This window comes from Sciurus carolinensis, chromosome 3 (assembly GCF_902686445.1).
Source record: "Sciurus carolinensis chromosome 3, mSciCar1.2, whole genome shotgun sequence".
Classification (NCBI taxonomy): Eukaryota; Metazoa; Chordata; class Mammalia; order Rodentia; family Sciuridae; genus Sciurus; species Sciurus carolinensis.
This window is the reverse complement of record NC_062215.1, coordinates 182,844,715-182,862,775: the sequence shown is the minus strand read 5'-3', so window position 1 is coordinate 182,862,775 and position 18,061 is coordinate 182,844,715. Positions and strand designations below refer to the sequence as shown.

General features: G+C 56.5%; 1 protein-coding gene across 1 annotated transcript; it reads left to right on the top strand.

The window, feature by feature from the left end:
• The first annotated feature begins 3,219 nt into the window (after positions 1-3,219).
• On the top strand, positions 3,220-17,079 carry Ing5 (inhibitor of growth family member 5). The gene is given in 11 exon segments (XM_053743361.1): positions 3,220-3,319; positions 4,910-4,981; positions 5,761-5,834; positions 5,836-5,928; positions 6,868-6,979; positions 7,154-7,173; positions 7,175-7,248; positions 13,078-13,142; positions 13,145-13,216; positions 13,304-13,364; positions 16,901-17,079. Coding segments are annotated over 11 exon segments (723 nt in total). The 5' UTR covers positions 3,220-3,282; the 3' UTR covers positions 16,944-17,079.
• Positions 17,080-18,061: the final 982 nt, after the last annotated feature.

Sequence of the window (18,061 nt, the reverse complement as noted above, 5' to 3'; positions counted from 1 at the left end):
TGTTAGTTTTTCTTTTGTTCCTAACAGTTAGCATAGAATTTTTTTTAAGCCTGATGAACAAAAGTACACAGGCACAGGTGGTGGAAGTGTCGTCAGTCAACCCAGCCTCCCCAACAGCGGAGTATCACGGGGGTACCCTTCCCTGGTGTTGTGGGCCTGCAGCCTCAGTTGATCCAGCCGTCCTTAGCAGTCAGAAAGATCGGCATTTAGAAGGTGCTACGGTCTTTGAAGCAGAATACTACTTCAGATGTGAATCTTAAAGCCCTAATGAGGTAATGTGGTAGACTGGCGGTGAACTTTCCAGTCTCACGTTGTTACCTAGGGTCTAATTCTCCCCTTGCTGAGCCAGTGGAATATCATCAGGTGCCATCTTGCAGCCCCCATTCTGGCCTCCAGGACCTCTCTGGAGGCCCTGAGCATCAGGTAAGGTATCCTACTAGCTGGGTCTGCTGTGCTGGAGAGGCCACAGGTAGGTGCTTTGGTTCATGTTGCCAGCTGAACACAGCCTTCTAGGCATTCTAGGTGTCAGTGTGAACAGAATTAGAGTCCTCGTGGAATCCCTGCCTGAGAAAACTGTGGCATGCAATACGATGGTTCTCGTCAGGCACTGCGTTTTTAGGTAGTCCATCATTCAGGACTAGATGACTGAGAGATACATACAGCTGTGTGTACAGGCTTGTTCATGGGCAGTGTCTGCCACCAAGGAGTGTGCTCAGGTGTGCACACCAACACAGTGGAATGCACCTGTACGCAGGCTGGAAGCATCATGACACGTGGCCACTGTTCAGGGACAGCATCCAGAACAGGAGCAGCAGAAGCTGGGCATGGTGGCCACACCTACAATCACAGCGTCTGGAGAGGCTGAGGCAGGAGGATCACAAGTTCAGGCCAGCCTGGTAACTCAGTGAGACCTGTCGCAAAAGAAGAAATAAAGTAGTTGGGGGTGTAGCTCAGTGGTAGAGCATCCCTGCACTCAATCCTCAGTTCTGGGGGTGGCAGACTGAACTGACACCTGACCAAAGAAGATATTCAGATGCCAAAGGTGAATATGAAAACCTGCTCCACAACAAGGTCATCAGGGAGCTGCAGATCCAAACAGTGAGGAAGTTGCCCACATTTATTAGAATGTCCACGATCCAGAACTCTGGCCACATCAGAAGTTGGTGAGAACAAGGAGCAACATTCATTGCTTGGGAGAATAAAGGATGCACGCCCCCTGGAAGACTGGCAGTTCTGTGCAGAGCGTTTCACAGATGGCCAGCATTTACTAAATGAGTTGAGAACTATGTTCACAGAAAAACCTGCACATGAGGGATTATAGCAGCTCTATTCACAACTGTCAAAATGTAAAGCAACCAAGAGGTCCTTCAATAGGTGAGTGGATAAACTGTGGTAACTCATACATTGGGATGTCTTTCAGATTAAAAAGAAATGAACTATCAAGCCACAAAAACACAGAGGAATTTTAAGTGTATATTGGTAAGTGAAGGGAGTCGTTTAATAAGACTGCACACTAAGCCAGTTGCGGTGCTGCATGCCTTTGGGAGGCTGAGACAGGAGGATCATGAGTTCAAAGCCAGCCTCAGCAAAAGTGAGGCACTAAGCAACTCAGTGGAATCCTGTCTCTAAATACAATACAAAGTAGGGCTGAAGATGTGGCTCTGTGATAGAATGCCCCTGAGTTCAATCCCCAGTACCCACCCCCTGCAAAAAATTTCTAAGACTGCACACTGTATGATTGTGGAAAAAGCAAATTTTCCAGACATGGAGACAATAAAATAATTCATGGGCTGGGGAGATAGCTCAGTTGGTAAAGTGTTTGCCTTGCAAGCACAGGGCCCTGGGTTTGATCCCCAGCACCGCAAAAAAAAAAAAAAAAAAAAAAAAAAAAAAAAAAAAAAAAATTCATGTATACAAGGTGCTGAAAGAGAGAGGGAGGAGGACGAGGGCCTTAGACCCTAAAACTCTCTACTCTGTGTGATGTGGTGGGGTACTTGACGTGCACTTGCCGAGGTTCACAGAATACATCACACAGGAGTGAACCCTGATGTGGACTATGGGATGTAGTTAATGTATCAAAATGATCTCATCCATTGTAACAAAGGTACCATGAGAATGCAAAATGTTTGTAATACAGGAAATCGTGGGCAAGGGGACATGGGAGCCACTTTCTGCTCAATTTTTAGGGAATTGAAAAAAAATAGTTTAGTAGTGAAAATAAACTTAGTTAAATGCAGTGGTAGTGTGCAGCTGGTGTCTGCTTTCTCATTAGGCATGAGATGTGTCCAGGAAGATGCACCCAAACTGCTAACACCTGGATCCATCTTGGTGAGACCCCAGGCCTGGCACCCTAGGGAGATGGGAAACTTTGCAAATTCCTCTATGGTTTGAATGTGCATAATGAGCAGAGAACTGGATACATGCTTCTGTTTTCCAATAGTTGATGTGGTGGGGAAGAGTTCACAGAAGGAGAGAAAGCCTTAAAAATGAACTTTCCTTTGGTACTAGGGGTGCTTTACCCCTGAGTGACGTTCCCAGTCCTTTTTGAGGGTCTTGCTAAGTTGCTGAGGCTGGCTTTGAAGTTGCAATCCTCCTGCTTCAGCCTCCTGAGTCAATGCAGACACTGGCTAGCACTAGCCATGATACTCTGGTCACAGAAGGAAAAAAATCACCCCTACTTGGTCTACCCGTACAACACAAAGCACACACACACACACTTAGTGCTGAGGATTGAACCCAGGGAGTTCTAACACTGAGTCACATACCCAGCCCCTTTTATTTTTTATTCTGACAGAGGGTCTGGCTAAGTTGCCTAGGGCCTCGCTGAATTGCTGAGGCTGGCTCTGAACTCGCGATCCTCCTGCCCCAGTCTCTGCCGGTCCTTTCCGGGTCATTCTGCAGGCACTTTGGTATGCAGCTCCGCGAGGTGTCTTCCTGGGCTGCATCCTACATACTGCTATAGAGGCACCTGCGCGCCAGGTGCGGTCGGGCACCCAGGCGAGGCGTGACGCTCTCCTGCGCACTCGCCACAGAGATAGGTGCTGGGGAGCAGGCTCCGCACGCAGTCCCGGCAGCTCGCGCAACCCAGGCGCGCGGCGCACCACGTGCCCGCGCCCGCCCCTAGCGCAGGCCGGCCCCTCCCCCCCGCCGGCCGGAAGCCGGGGCCTCGTCCCGCCTCGTCCCGCCCCCGCAGCGGGCCAATCAGCGCAGGCGGCTCATGAATAGTGAGCGCGCCGCCGCCCCGCCCGCCGGCGCAGACCCCGAGCGCGGCCGCGGACGAAGATGGCGACCGCCATGTACTTGGAGCACTACCTGGACAGTAAGCGCCGGGGCCGCGCCTCCGCGCGCGCGGGCCCGCCCAGCCCCGCGCCCGGGACCCCCGCGCGGGCCCGGGAACTCGGGCGGGGGCGGGGGCGGCGGGGCGGCGGCGGGCCGGGCCGGCGGGCGGGGGGGGGTGCGGCGCGGGGTCCCGCCGCCTCGGCCGCGCCAATTCCAGGTGCGTCACGGCGGGGCGGGGCGGGCGGACGGACGGACGGCCCCGCCCCGGCCCCGCCCCGCCGCCGGCCCCGCCCCGCCGCCCCGGACTCCGGACGCCTCCGTCCGCCTCCGTCCGCGCTGCCGGCCGGCGGAGCGCGTGCGGGCGCGGCGGGCTGCGGGGCACGGCCTTGCCGGGCTCTTACCAGGGCGGTCCCGGCGAGGCCGAGGCCGAGGCCGAGGCAGGGATGCCCCGCGTGGTGCGTTGACGTCCCCGGCAGGCCCGCGCGGGCTGCGGGTGGTACCAGCATGGGTCCCTGAGAGCGGGAGGGCGATTGTTTCCCTCCTTTCCCCGAAGAGTAATTGAGGCCCCAGCGGGCGTGGGATCCATCCCTTCCCCAAGGGACGCCCGGTTCCGCCCTTGGGCTTTGCGCCCTTGGCGGGGCCAGAGGAGCCGGTGCGTCCCCGTGTCAGTGCCTACCCGGGGGCCTCCTAAGGCGGGCTTAACCGAGGTTTTTCCTGCGCTGGCACCGTGCTCAGGGCACCTGCTGTGTGCTGGTCTGGAGCGGGACTCCCGCTTCCCTGCAGCTTTCCAGCAGGGGAGCACGGGTGGTTTGAAAGTTAACAGAAGGTTATGGGGCAAAGGAACAGGTCAGGCGCTGCGGGTGCTGCCCCCTGGGCAGAGTGGAGAGGGCCAGGGGAGGTATGGGGAGCCAGAGGCTGCTGCCAGTTGGAGAAGCCACAGTCCTTGAGATAGCAGATTTGAAAGATTGGATTTAGGCTAAAAAGTATTGCCTTGGCAGCTGCTGCATACCCAGGGGGTAGGCCAGAGGAGGGAGCAACGTGGGCACCTGCTGAGGCATGTCAGCCAGGACTAGGGGTGCAGTACAGACAGGACAGTAGGGTGGGGTCCTTTCCGGCTGTCTCCCAGGGCCACTGCTGGCTGCAGGGGCTGTCCGTCACATGGGCTGCATTTCCAGTGCTCAGTGACCCTATGTGGCCAGAAGCTGCTGTGCTGGGCAGGGTGGAGAAAAAATGCTCACCTTGTGTCCATTGCTTGGTGCAATGACTACAGAACAAGGGAGAGATCAGGGAGGACTAGGGGTTCTGGCTTAGCCTTGGAGGATGCAGCTCACTGAGGGGGTGACCTAAGGTGAGGAGGGGGTGGGGCCACTGGAGGAGCCATGGCTGTCTCCCTACCTCTGCTTGCTCACTTGCTCTTTTCCTGTATTTCTTGCTAGTTTCTCCAGCTTTGGTGGCTTCTCAAGCCAGCCAGAACATTTTGGTACCCACCTCTAGAAAGAGGTCATAATCCCTCTGCTCCTCAGACAGGAGGAGAAACAGAAGACAGTGGGTGTACTGGTGCAGACTTCCAAGTAAGGGTAGGAGGCAGAGCTGCCCTCCTGGGAGATACAGAACTCCATGTTTGTTTCAGGCATTGAGAACCTTCCCTGTGAACTTCAGAGGAACTTCCAGCTGATGCGAGAGCTGGACCAGAGGACAGAAGGTGGGTTCAGCAGAGCTGGATGCTGCCTCCAGCCAGCAGTTCCCAAGGCCAGGAAGAGGAGGCAGTGGGGGTTTGGAGGGAGCCAGGAAGCTGGGCCACCAGTGCCTTTGAGAGAGCTCTGGCACTCTTAAAGTCAGTTGTAGTCTGTTGGATTTTTACACATTTTCATGTCACATCTTGTGTATTGTGTGTGCGTGCGTGTGCATGTGCAGGCGCACATGTGTGTGCACATGCGGGACCATGCTCGTGTGCTGAGGGTGGGGAGTGCTGGGGATGGAACCCTGGCTTCACTTATGCAGACAAGTGCTCCGCCGCTGAGCTGTCTCCTGACCATGTGAGTGCATCTCAGCCATTGTCATCTTCAGTCACAGTACTTGTTGCTTTTTCTTTCTTTTTAAAAATTTCCTACTTCCAAACTGCACATGTGAGTTGAGTATCCCTTGTCCAAAATGCTTAGAACCAGAAGTGTGTGAGATTTCTGATGTTTTCCAGTTCTGCAGTATGTGAGCTGTTTTGGGGGTGAGACCCTGAGTCCGAACCCAGATTTATGTTGTTGTGCTTCTTGGACCCCGAGCAGTCAGGGTGCTGGAGATTCCCCGAGGGCACTGTGCCCGCCTGCTCAGAAGTGCCTGCGAGCGCATGCCACGGGAGAGCAGCTGCCTCCTGGGTAGGCGGGGGCTCTGCTCCAGGCAGGGCTTGGGCCTGTTGGGCCAGCTCTTGCCACACTCGGCCTTGCCAGACTGCTGCTAGTCCGTGACATGCAGCACGTCTTCCACCAGATAAAAAAGCAGAGATCGACCTCCTGGCTGCAGAGTACATCTCCACGGTGAAGACCCTGTCTCCGGACCAGCGGTGTGGAGCACCTGCAGAAGATCCAGATTGCCTACAGCAAGTGCAAGGAGTACAGTGACGACAAGGTGCAGCTGGCCATGCAGACCTATGAGATGGTGAGGCCCCGCCCGAGCTCTGCTCCCTGGGCGGCTCCTGCTGGGTGAGCGCTGCACACCTGCTGCACACCTGCTCCAGCCCCACCCTGGGCTCTCTGGTGCTTCTGCAGGCAGAGCTCGCATCTGTCCCTAGATCCCTGTGTCACAAAGCCATCCTGAAGCTGTGGGCTTCTAGAGTTCAGAGCCCACTCTGGGGTTCTCCTGCCCAGATGGATGCCCCAAACAGCCAGAGTTTGGGGTTAGCAGACTTTCTAGAAGGTTAGGTCTGGCTCATTGTCCGTAGGATGCACAGCAGAGTTTGAGGTTGTAGGTCATCTCCAGACCTGGAAGGGTGCTGTTTCTCTGCCCTGTGGATGGTGGTCACGTTCTGGGCAAAGCCCTGGCTGTATGTTGTTCCATAGGAAGGACGGTTGTTCTCAGCAGCAGAGGCAGGGCGTCCTCTTGTTGCACGAGCCCTGTGCCTGAAGCATGGTGAAATCCCTCCCTCCCTCCCTCCCTCCCTCTCTCCCTCTCCTCCCTTCCTTCCTTCCCTCCCTCCCTCCCTCCCTTCCTCCCTTCCTCCCTCCCTCCCTCCCTCCCTCCCTCCCTCTCTCCCTCCCTCCCTCCCTCCTCTCCCTTCCTTCCTTCCCTCCCTCCCTCTCTCTCTCCCTTCCTTCCTCCCTCCCTCCCTCCCTTCCTTCCTCCCTCCCTTCCAGAACTTGGTCCTCCTTTGGGTTTTCAGGTTAGGACCACAGCAGTTGTCCCCTCTTCCTCGCCTTGCCTGTGCTTGTTTCTTCCTAGGCAGGACTCTTGGTAGGAACATGTGGTTGCAGAGGGAGCCCTTGCCTTGGCCTGTCCAGCTCCCCGTGACTAGAGACTCAGGACAAGGGCTGTCGTGTGACTGCGTCCCCTGAGCTTTGCTTTCGCCTTCGAGTCAGACTTCCAAGTGTGTGTTTGCAGGTGGATAAACACATCCGGAGGCTTGATGCTGACCTGGCACGCTTTGAAGCAGATCTGAAGGACAAGATGGACGGCAGTGACTTTGAGAGCACCGGGGGACGAGGGTTGAAAAGCAAGTTGACATTCTTCCGTTTTGTCATCATTGACAGTGGGTTCTGAGGTTGTGTCTAGTGGGGACGTCGGGACTCAGTCGGTGGTAGATATCTTGTTTGGGTGAGTCTTGTTCTACCGTAGAGAATCTATGAAAGTGATTTGGAGTGATTCTCGTCTTTCTCTTGTTTTTCAGAAGGTCGGGGTCAGAAAGAAAAAAAGAGGCTCCCGGGGCCGTGGTAGGAGGACCTCAGAAGAAGAGACTCCTAAGAAGAAGAAACACAAAGGAGGGTAAGGGGCTTTCTGCCCTCTTTATCCAAAGGAGCGCGGTGCGCACTGGTTGGGGGCGTGGCGGGCAGCAGGACTGCCTTGTGCTGGCCGAGGCCAGGCGGCTCCTGGTCCCTGGTGCTGGGCATGCGCTCAGCGGGTCCACCCTGCCAGCGCCCCAGGCCAGAGTGTGTGTGAGTGGGCAGTGACTCCGGAGCCCTCTGCCCCTCACGCTGCCTTCAGGGACCGTAGAGCGCTGGGTGCCAGGGCAGCTGTGTCCCGGGCCCCTCTCCAAGGGCGCACTTGTTTCCCTCAGTGATTATACGTAAATGTGTGTGGCTACATTTATTAAGTGTACGTGTCGTTTATCTTGAACTTCTTCAAGATATTTTATTGAACGCCCCAGAGGCCTGGTGTCTCTGAAGTGACCTTTGCACTAGAAAAAACAGCAACTGCCAGAGGCCTCTGCAGGCGTGACCGAGGACCGGGGCGGGCTGACCACCCACTCCTCCTGACAGTAGTGGGACGGCAGTGTGTCAGGGGCCTGGCCTGGCACACCCACTCCTCCTGACAGTAGTGGGACGGCAGTGTGTCAGGGGCCTGGCCCTGGCGTGGAACCCAGAGGCTGCCGTGTGAGGCCAGCATTCCTTTGCTGACCACATCCTGTTCCATACTCAGCCTTCCAATCAGCCTTGTCAGGGAAGGATTCAGACGCAGTGTAAACGTCATGATCTCAAGTGTACAGTTTGGGGCTGCATCCAGTGTCTTTGAAGTCATAGGACTTTGAAGTTACTCAAGCTACCCTTGAGTCAGTTTTGGTAATATGTGTTTCCAACAAATTTGTCTTGGTGCAGTGGCACACGCCTGTGATCCCAGCTACTTGGCAGACTGAGGCAGGAGGATCGCAAGTCTGAGGCTGGCTAGCCTTAGCAACTTAATGAGACCCCATCTCAAAAATAAAAAGGACTGGGATATGGCTAAGTGGTAAAGTGCCCCTGGGTTCAATTCCCGGCACCACGAAAAGCAAACAAAAAAACTGAGGTAACTCTCTTTTTCTTTTCTTTCTTAATTTCTTTCTTTTTTTTTTTTTTTGGTACTGGGATTGAACCAGAGGATTCTTCAGCTCTACCACTGAGCCACACCCCAGCCTTTTTAATATTTTATTTTTTTAATTTATTTCTTATTTATTTATTTTGTACTGGGGATTGAACCCAGGGGCACTTGACCACTGAGCCACATCCCCAGCCCTATTTTGTATTCTATTTACAGACAGGGTCTCCCTGAGTTGCTTAGCACCTCGCTTTTGCTGAGGCTGGCTTTGAACTCACGATCCTCCTGCCTCAGCCGCCCAGCCTGCTGGGATTATAGGCGTGGCCACTGTGCCTGGCTTTGTATTTTATTTGAGACAAGTTCTTGCTGAGTTGCACAAGCTGGCCTTGAGCCTGCAGTCTTCCTGCCTCTGCCTCGGGAGGCGTTGCGATGACAGTTCGCCGTGGTGCCTGGCGTGTTCCAGACTTGGTGATGTCAGACTGCCCGTGACATCACGTCACTGTGGGTCTGCGGGGTGGGGTTGTCCAGTGGCCTCTCTCCTGTCCTGATGCCGGTGGTTGGTCTTGACCTTGGCTTCTGCTGTTTCTGCTTCGTGTCCTTCCATCTGCTCAGCTCGGGGTCACTGTGCTTTTCTTTTTCTGGCGTTTTAAGATCTGAGTTGCCTAGATCATTTATTTTTACACTTTCTAATTCATTTTAGTTGCATTCTATACATATTGATATGTTGGTTTTTAATTTTTATATTTTAAATTTAAAAATATAAAATCAAAACTTCCATTCTCATTTTCCTTGACCTAAAATTCATACAGAAGTTTGTGTCTCAGTTTCTGGGGTAACTGATCTTACTTTTTAAATGCGCTGTGGGCAGAACAACCTGTCTGAGACTCTGCGGGTGAGGGAGATGAGTGTGTGGGTGGGTCAGGCCCTGGGCCCGCAGTGCTGCCCAGGCCGCGTCTGTCCCGCTGACTCTGTAGCTGGCTATGGGCTGCCGGGAGGCGCCTCTGCACCTCCAGCCTGGGGACATGGGTCTCCTTTTCCTGCCAGTTCTTCTTTTCTTTTTTGAACCCAGGGACATTGAGCCACATCCACAGCCCATTATGTTTTATTTTGACATAGGGTCTTGCTCAGTTGCTTAGGACCTTGCTAAGTTGCTGATGCTGGCTTTGAACTTGCAATCCTCCTGCCTCAGCCTCCCAATTCACTGGTATACAGGTGTGTGCCACCACACCTGGCTCACCCTTTATTTTCAACACTATTTTTTGTATTGAGTGGGTTTTTCTTTTTTCTTTCTTTCTTTTCCTCTCTCTCTCTCTTTTTTTTTTTTTTTTTTTTTTTTTGGTACTTAACCACTGAGTTAAACCCCCAGCCCTTTTTTTGAGACAGGGTCCTCAGAAGTTGCTGGCCTCTGAACTTGCCATTCTCTTGCCTCAGCCTCCTGAGTTGCTGGCTACAGGCACACAGCACTGGGCCTGGTGAGTGGGTTTCTCATAGGCAGCAAATAGCTGAGTCCTTTTTCCTGGTCTGGCCATCTCTGCCTCTGATGGTGCTGTGTGGACCACTCAGGTTGGTGGTTGGTGAAGCATGGAGTGCCACCTGCCCTGTTTTACTGTCCTCCTTTCCTCCCTGACTGAGGGGCTTGTTGGGCGTGTTCTTAGAGCTCCGTCTTTCCTGCTGTTGTCTGACTCACTGCCCTAGGAGGTGTGCTGTTGTGTGGACTCACTCGGGACCTCACGCAGCAATGCTGTTCGTGTTGGATGTGTGGACACCGTGCTTGGCCTCTGGGCAGCCACTGCCCGTCTGCCCGTGGTGTGAGCCTGTCCTGCGTGTGTGTTCTCAGGGTGCAGACTGAATCTGTCGTGTGGTCAGTGAGGCTGGATCTGGTGGGCGAGGGTGGGGACCAGTGGGCTGGAGGGCTGGCAGGGGTGGCCACGGGCACCCTCCTGGTCAGTAGGGCGTCGGGTCCTCCTGCCAGGTGCTGCCATGGGGATGACAGTGGGTGGGGTTCTTGCACAGAAGTCCCCGCTGGGTGCTGCTGGCACCTGCTCTCCCTGCTCCTCTGCCTGGACTTCCCTGCAGTTGTGGGTCACCATGGACACAAGTCTCTGTGTCTCTGGAATGTCCTTGTTTCTTCTCCGTTGCTTTTGTGTGTGCTGGGGATAGGACCTGGGCCTCTGGGCCTGCCCAGCAAGCTCTGTGTTGAATCCCAGCCCTCGTCCCTCTTCCACTTTTGAAGGACAGTTCTGCGAGGCAGATCTTGCGGTTGTCTTGCTTTCTCTTTTCACTAATGATGACATTTCACTTCTGATGAGAAGTCAATGGTAAGTGCAACTTTTATTCCTGTAATAAGTCATTTTTTTCTTTTTTTCTGTAAGATTCCTCTTTATCACTGACTGATAGCAATTTGATTATGATGTGTCTTTTTCCCCCAGTACTGGGGACTGAACCCAGGCCTTCATGTTGCTAGGCAAGCACACTACCACGGAGCTGTACCTCTTGTTAGTATTTTATCTTGAGTCAGGATCTCAGTAGGTTCCGGAGGCTTGGCCTGAACTTATGACCTCTGTGCCTCAGCCTCCTGAGCGGCCAGTGTCACAGGCAAAGTTCCTATTGTCTGTCTGATCTCTGGTGTCAAGGAAGTGTGGGGCAGGGCTGCCCAGCCAGGAGACCAGGAGGTGGGCACACCCGCCCTGGGCTGCAGGTCCGTCCCCTTGTGAAGTGTGGTGTTTCTGCTTTGTTGTGTTTTGTTTTTGGTACTGAGGGTTGAACCCAGGGTGCTTAACCCCTGAGACACATCCCTAGCCCTTTTTAATATTTTTTTATTTAGAGACAGGGTCTTGCCTGGGTGGGTCACTGCAGCCATTGTGAATGGCCCCGTGGGAGTTGGCTGCATCTGCTCATGTGCAGAACTTAGGTTCTCCCGTGCCGCCTTTATGCTGTTTTGTAGGTGTGGAGGCACGAGGAGAGGCCAGCTAGAGCACAGGGTGCACAGAGGTCCCAAGCTCTGTGTTGCTGTGCAGCCACTGCAGAGGGTTAGAGGGCGTCCCGGGGGGTAACCGATGGATGTGAACTCGGGACTCCTGGTGTGGCCGCGAGGACCTGTTTCTGAATGTGTGTGGGCTTGGTGGTGCTGGAGTGCTCAGCGTCCCTGCAGGGACCTAGGATGGTGCTTGGTCGAGTTCCTGTGGCTCACTTACCTCCTAGACCAAGCCACGGGGTCATCCTGAGAGAACATCCCAGATCTCAGACACCTGCACCCCAGAGCCTGACTTTCTACCAAGGAAGGTCCGCGCGTGGGGCCAAAGGGCAGTTTCTTGAGCCCCTGATCCCAAAGGGTGGACACTGAGGGCTACCTGCAGTACCGGGAGGCACACTGGCCCTGTCCAGCAAGGGGAGCCCACCACACCAGCACCTGTGGAACCAGAGCTAGCTGGTGGCCAGCCACTGACAGCTGGGGTTGCCCAACTCCTGCGGATCAGCTGCCCGTGGGTGTCCTTGCTGGCCGGCAGGGATCTGGAGCAGCGGGGCTTGTGACTGCACTGGGGTGTGACTTGGGCTCCTGGCACACTTGCCAGCTGAAGGAGTTGGAGTGGACAGAGCCAGGCCTTTAGTGCCAGAGGGTTTGCCACCTTAGCGGCTACAGCCAGGCTGCATGGTGACACAGAGGTGGGAAAGGTGACTGAGCTGCGGAGTGCTACGTGCCTCAGGGAAAGCAGAGAGAACTGTTTACAGACCTGAAGGACGAGCGTGGCTTGCTGGAAGCAAGACTGACAGAGCACATGAACTCAGACACATTTTTGTGGCACAGATTTCAGATATAAAGAGGAAATTCTTTTGTTTCCAGAGATGCAGAGACAGTGGAAGAGCTGATTCTCGACAAGGGGAAAGGGGCTGGTCTCCTGGAGCCCTCTTGGGCTCTGGGAAGACATTGTACTTGAGTGTGTGTGTCTGGGTGGGTGAGGGGCTCTGCCAGCCTGTGGTGTGGCGTGGCCGCAGTGTGGTGGCAGCAGGCTGGGGAGAGTGGGGAGGGATCCGGGCCCAGCTGCTGCTCAGAAACCCAGGGGCAGCTGTGGGCTGGAGGCGTTATAGGGGTGTGGTTGCAAGTGCCTGCTGCTGGCCGGTGGGCAGCTGCTGGGGGTGAAGGTCTCTGTGTATATGCACGGAGGCCTGGGCACAGGATGCACTGGCCCCCTTGTGGTGGGAGGTCATGTTTGTCAAGTTATTGGAACCCTGGGGAGCACCCTGACCCCAGAGCAGCCTGGGGTGGGGTACAGGCAAGCTTCTCTCAAAAGTCAGCTGTCCCTGGCCAGTAGGGTTGTGTGCAAGCCCCACAGGTGGCTGGGGGCTGAGGAGGGTCGGTAGGCCTGGTGGTCCTGTCCCCTAGTTGAGCTGCCTCTGGGCACCCTACAGTCTTGCCAGGGTGTCCCCCCCCAGTTTGCTGCCCTTGTTGCCTCTCTCAATCCTGCTTGGTGGTCTGGGGGTCATTGGTGCGACGTCTCGGCCTGACAGCATGCTCACATCGGTACCCGTTTTCTCACGACAAACGAGTAGGAGGGCGCTGCGTGGTCAGAGGGGTTCGAGGTTTTCATTGAAAATGTGCCTTCAGAGCAGCACTGGGAATTTCAACAGATCCCAGCTTGCCGTAGGGAAGCTGGAGGCCAGGTGGTCACGGTGAGTAGCCTGGAGCCCACGGCAGGTGTCCTCCTGGGCAGCGTCGTCCATCTGCGCAGCCGGGCGCTGGGGCACCGGGCCAGGGGCAGAAGGTGGCGCCCTCCCGCCAGGCCGTCAGTGCCTTCCCTCCTGCAGGTCTGAATTCACGGACACCATCCTGTCTGTGCACCCCTCGGACGTGCTGGACATGCCTGTGGATCCAACGAGCCCACCTACTGCCTGTGCCACCAGGTGTCCTACGGGGAGATGATCGGCTGCGACAACCCAGACGTGCGTGCTGCGGGCGGGGCGGAGCGGGCGTGGCGCCGGCGGCCCGGGGCGCGGCCGAGACCATGACTCAGACTCTGCCTTTCTTCTGCAGTGTCCATCGAGTGGTTCCACTTCGCCTGCGTGGACCTCACCACAAAGCCCAAAGGAAAGTGGTCAGTACGGGGTGCTGTGGGGGCGCCTGCTGCACTGGCCCTCCCCAGGGGAGGCTCTGGGTCCAGGAGCTGGGCTGGTGGTGCCCCTTGCTGCCGTCGGGGGCTCTGAGTGTGGCTGGAGTCCTGGCGTTGCGGGGTGCTGGCCTGGCCGGGTGGGAGCCGAGCTCGCAGAGAGACGTCCGCCCCAGCTCAGCTGCAGGTGGCTCGCTGCCGTCGCCGGCTGAGGAGCAGCTGTTCTGGCTCCCTGGTCAGAGGTCATCTTTGCTTTTCCGCGTTGTTTTGTGGTATTGGAGATAGAGCCCAGGGCCTCCCGTGTGCTAGGAGGGAAGATGGGAGTGCTGCTCTTGTGCCCAGGTCATCCTGGAGCAGGTGGAGCGTGAGCCAGTGTCCCTTCGGAAGAGCTGTGTCTGATGAAGAAGTGGCCTCGGGGGTCCACATATTTGCTGTGTTTCTGTGGTCAGCAGTGGCAACTGTTCAGATGTTCCTAAGATTTCATTTTAGAAAATCTGGCTTTAGCCAGGCACTGGAGCACATGCCTGTCATCCCAGCAGTTTGGGAGGTTGAAGCAGGAGAATGGCAAGTTTGAGGCCAGCTTCAGCCACTTAGTGAGACCCTGTCTCAAAAAAAATGAGAACAAAAAAGGACTGGGAGTGCAGCTTGGTGTAGAGTGCCCTGGGTTCACTGCCCAGCGTCATGGAGATAGGTGGATAGACACACAGACAGACAGACGGGGCTGGGATGCAGCTTGGTGTCAGAGTGTCCCTGGGTTCACTGCCCAGCACCATGGAGATAGGTGGATAGACACACAGACAGACAGACGGGGCTGGGATGCAGCTTGGTGTCAGAGTGTCCCTGGGTTCACTTTCCAGCACCATGGAGATAGGTGGATAGACACACAGACAGACAGACGGGACTGGGAGTGCAGCTTGGTGTAGAGTGTCCCTGGGTTCACTGCCCAGCACCATGGAGATAGGTGGATAGCACACAGACAGACAGACGGGGCTGGGATGCAGCTTGGTGTCAGAGTGTCCCTGGGTTCACTCTCCAGCACCATGGAGATAGGTGGATAGACACACAGACAGACAGACGGGGCTGGGATGCAGCTTGGTATAGGTGTCCCTGGGTTCATTGCCCAGCACCATGGAGATAGGTGGATAGACACACAGACAGACAGACGGGGCTGGGATGCAGCTTGGTGTCAGAGTGTCCCTGGGTTCACTGCCCAGCACCATGGAGATAGGTGGATAGACACACAGACAGACAGACGGGGCTGGGATGCAGCTTGGTGTAGAGTGTCCCTGGGTTCACTTTCCAGCACCATGGAGATAGGTGGATAGACACACAGACAGACAGACGGGGCTGGGATGCAGGTTGGTGTCAGAGTGTCCCTGGGTTCACTGCCCAGCACCATGGAGATAGGTGGATAGACACACAGACAGACAGACGGGGCTGGGATGCAGCTTGGTGTAGAGTGTCCCTGGGTTCACTGCCCAGCACCATGGAGATAGGTGGATAGACACACAGACAGACAGACGGGGCTGGGATGCAGGTTGGTGTCAGAGTGTCCCTGGGTTCACTGCCAGCACCATGGAGATAGGTGGATAGACACACAGACAGACAGACGGGGCTGGGATGCAGCTTGGTGTAGAGTGCCCCTGGGTTCACTTTCCAGCACCATGGAGATAGGTGGATAGACACACAGACAGACAGACGGGGCTGGGATGCAGCTTGGTGTAGAGTGCCCCTGGGTTCATTGCCCAGCACCATGGAGATAGGTGGATAGACACACAGACAGACAGACGGGGCTGGGATGCAGCTTGGTGTCAGAGTGCCCCTGGGTTCACTTTCCAGCACCATGGAGATAGGTGGATAGACACACAGACAGACAGACGGGGCTGGGATGCAGCTTGGTGTCAGAGTGTCCCTGGGTTCACTTTCCAGCACCATGGAGATAGGTGGATAGACACACAGACAGACAGACGGGACTGGGAGTGCAGCTTGGTGTAGAGTGTCCCTGGGTTCACTTTCCAGCACCATGGAGATAGTGGATAGACACACAGACAGACGGGGCTGGGATGCAGCTTGGTGTCAGAGTGTCCCTGGGTTCACTCTCCAGCACCATGGAGATAGGTGGATAGACACACAGACAGACAGACGGGGCTGGGATGCAGCTTGGTATAGAGTGTCCCTGGGTTCACTGCCCAGCACCATGGAGATAGGTGGATAGACACACAGACAGACAGACGGGGCTGGGATGCAGCTTGGTGTCAGAGTGTCCCTGGGTTCACTGCCCAGCACCATGGAGATAGGTGGATAGACACACAGACAGACAGACGGGGCTGGGATGCAGCTTGGTGTAGAGTGTCCCTGGGTTCACTTTCCAGCACCATGGAGATAGGTGGATAGACACACAGACAGACAGACGGGACTGGGAGTGCAGCTTGGTGTAGAGTGCCCCTGGGTTCACTTTCCAGCACCATGGAGATAGGTGGATAGACACACAGACAGACGGGGCTGGGATGCAGGTTGGTGTCAGAGTGTCCCTGGGTTCACTGCCCAGCACCATGGAGATAGGTGGATAGACACACAGACAGACAGATGGGGCTGGGATGCAGGTTGGTGGCACAGCATGAGATTTCCAGAACCAAAGGCAACACAACAAAACAGTTTGTTCACTTGTGCAAAGTGCGTGGTCTTTAGGTGTAGCACCTGGCTGGTCCTGTGATCTGCTGGCTGCGTGGGCAGATGGACGCTGTCATGGACAACCCGTGGGTGGCAAGCTGGGTTGTCCTTCAGGGTGCATACTGTTTCTGCCGGGGGTGACTCCCTGGGGTTCTGAGAGGGTGTGGCAGGTCCCCAGCTTTGCCCCCTCCTGGTTGAGGACGTGGTCGTCCCTGGGCTGAGGGAAGAACAGGTGTGTAGCCTGGGCTGGGGTGAGTTGCTCTGGACGTGGTGAGTTTGGCGGGGAGGGGAGGAGGTGCTGCTGCTGTGCGGCCAGCCTGGGAGCTGGGCGGCTGCCCACCTGTGTGCCTGTGGGTGGGCATGGTTTCTTCTCCCTGGTCTCGGATCCTGACACGCGAGGCGTGAGGCTGGTGGTGTGGGGCAGCTGTGTCCTGACTGCTGGGGTTCCGAGCCTCTGAACTCACGGGCCCTGGGCCCAGGTAGGCCCACAGCCTACAGGAGGCCATGCCGGCGACCGTGTGCGTGGGCTGCCCCCTGCAGCAGCAGCACAGGTCCAGGAGGGCCTGCTGAGCCCGCAGGGCTCCAGGGCTGGGTCTGCCTGACAGGCCTGCACCCACTGCAGCAGCCACACTTCCTCCCCCAGCCTGATGGGGTGGCATCTCCGTGGCCAGCACACAGCACTGCCAGTGACCAGGGCCGGTGGCCACTGCCGATGCACACCCCCACTTCAGACAGGAGGCTGCCCTGCAGTGTCGAGTCCGCCCCTGGAGGTGTGGGGCAGGGCTGGGCGTCCCGTGCACTGGCCACTGATGGAAGTGACCCAAGGGCTGACCCCTGTGCCCTTCTTGCTGCAGGTTCTGTCCACGATGTGTTCAGGACAAGAGGAAGAAGAAGTGAGGCGCGCTGTCCTTCCGTGGCACACCCACACACTCCTCGTCCATGTTGCAATTCTTTCTTCATTTTAAAACTACCTTATTTGACTGATATTAATAACTCGATGGCCAGTTGTAATTCTGGATATTTCTTAAACGGGCCACCACCAAGCCCTGTTTGCACAGAGGAGCAGTCTCACAGGGCCTTGCCACAGTGACTTTCTTTAGGACCCCAGCACTGCGCATGCGGCCCCTGAGCCAGCCCAGGGCCCTGGGGGTGGGTGTTGGTGAACGTGGGCTGCCAGGCCAGGTGCTTGGTATGGGGACGCTAGCCTGCTTCCAGAGACCCGTCAGCACACCTGGTGCTCTGAGCGCAGTGGCTGGTGCCTCCTCCATGCTCCGCTGCAGCCTCACCCAGGACTGTGGACTGGGCTGGACACCTGGTGTTCCTGTGGTGCTGGGCTACCTCCCAGGAGGACCGGGCTCTGCCTCTGCACTGCCTTTTCAGTTGGACTCGAGGCCCCTGGGGACTTGCCCTCCCTTGGTCCTAGGCTGTCAGTGACCAGCTGGCAGCCAGGCTGGGCTCGCAGCTCTGGGAGCTTCTTTTTACTGTGAAGATGAAATCATTGCAATCGCACCAAGACCTCGTCTGTCTGCGGGGAGCCGCCTGCCGGGAGCGGGCAGCCTGCGCTGACACCGCTGGACAGCACACACCCCGGAGTCGGCCCTCGGCCCGTCTGTGAACCTGCTGTGCCCAGCACAGTGCTGCCCTGAAGCTAGCACCTTGTTCGGTCAGCGTCCGTACACCAGCACTGCAGCGTCTGGGGACAGTGGGCATGTGACATCCATGCCAGGACCTCAGGGTGGCTTCTGGGGCCTCCAGCTGCAAAGCCTTGAGCACACACGCAAGTCCAGGGTCTGCTGAGAACCAGGAGGCTCCTGCCGTCCACCAGAGGAAGGACCGAGGGCTGGGTGGGAGGCAGCCCAAGGAGGGCCTCGCCTGTCCAAGGAGGTCACTGGGGACTGTGTTGTCCCTCTGCTGGCTGGCCACGTTGTGTTTTCCTCTCTCAGTGCTGCGTCCCTCCCCCCAGGGCCTCGAGTGCCAGCTGAGTTTCAGTGAGGGGGAGTCCCGTGGGAAGGAGC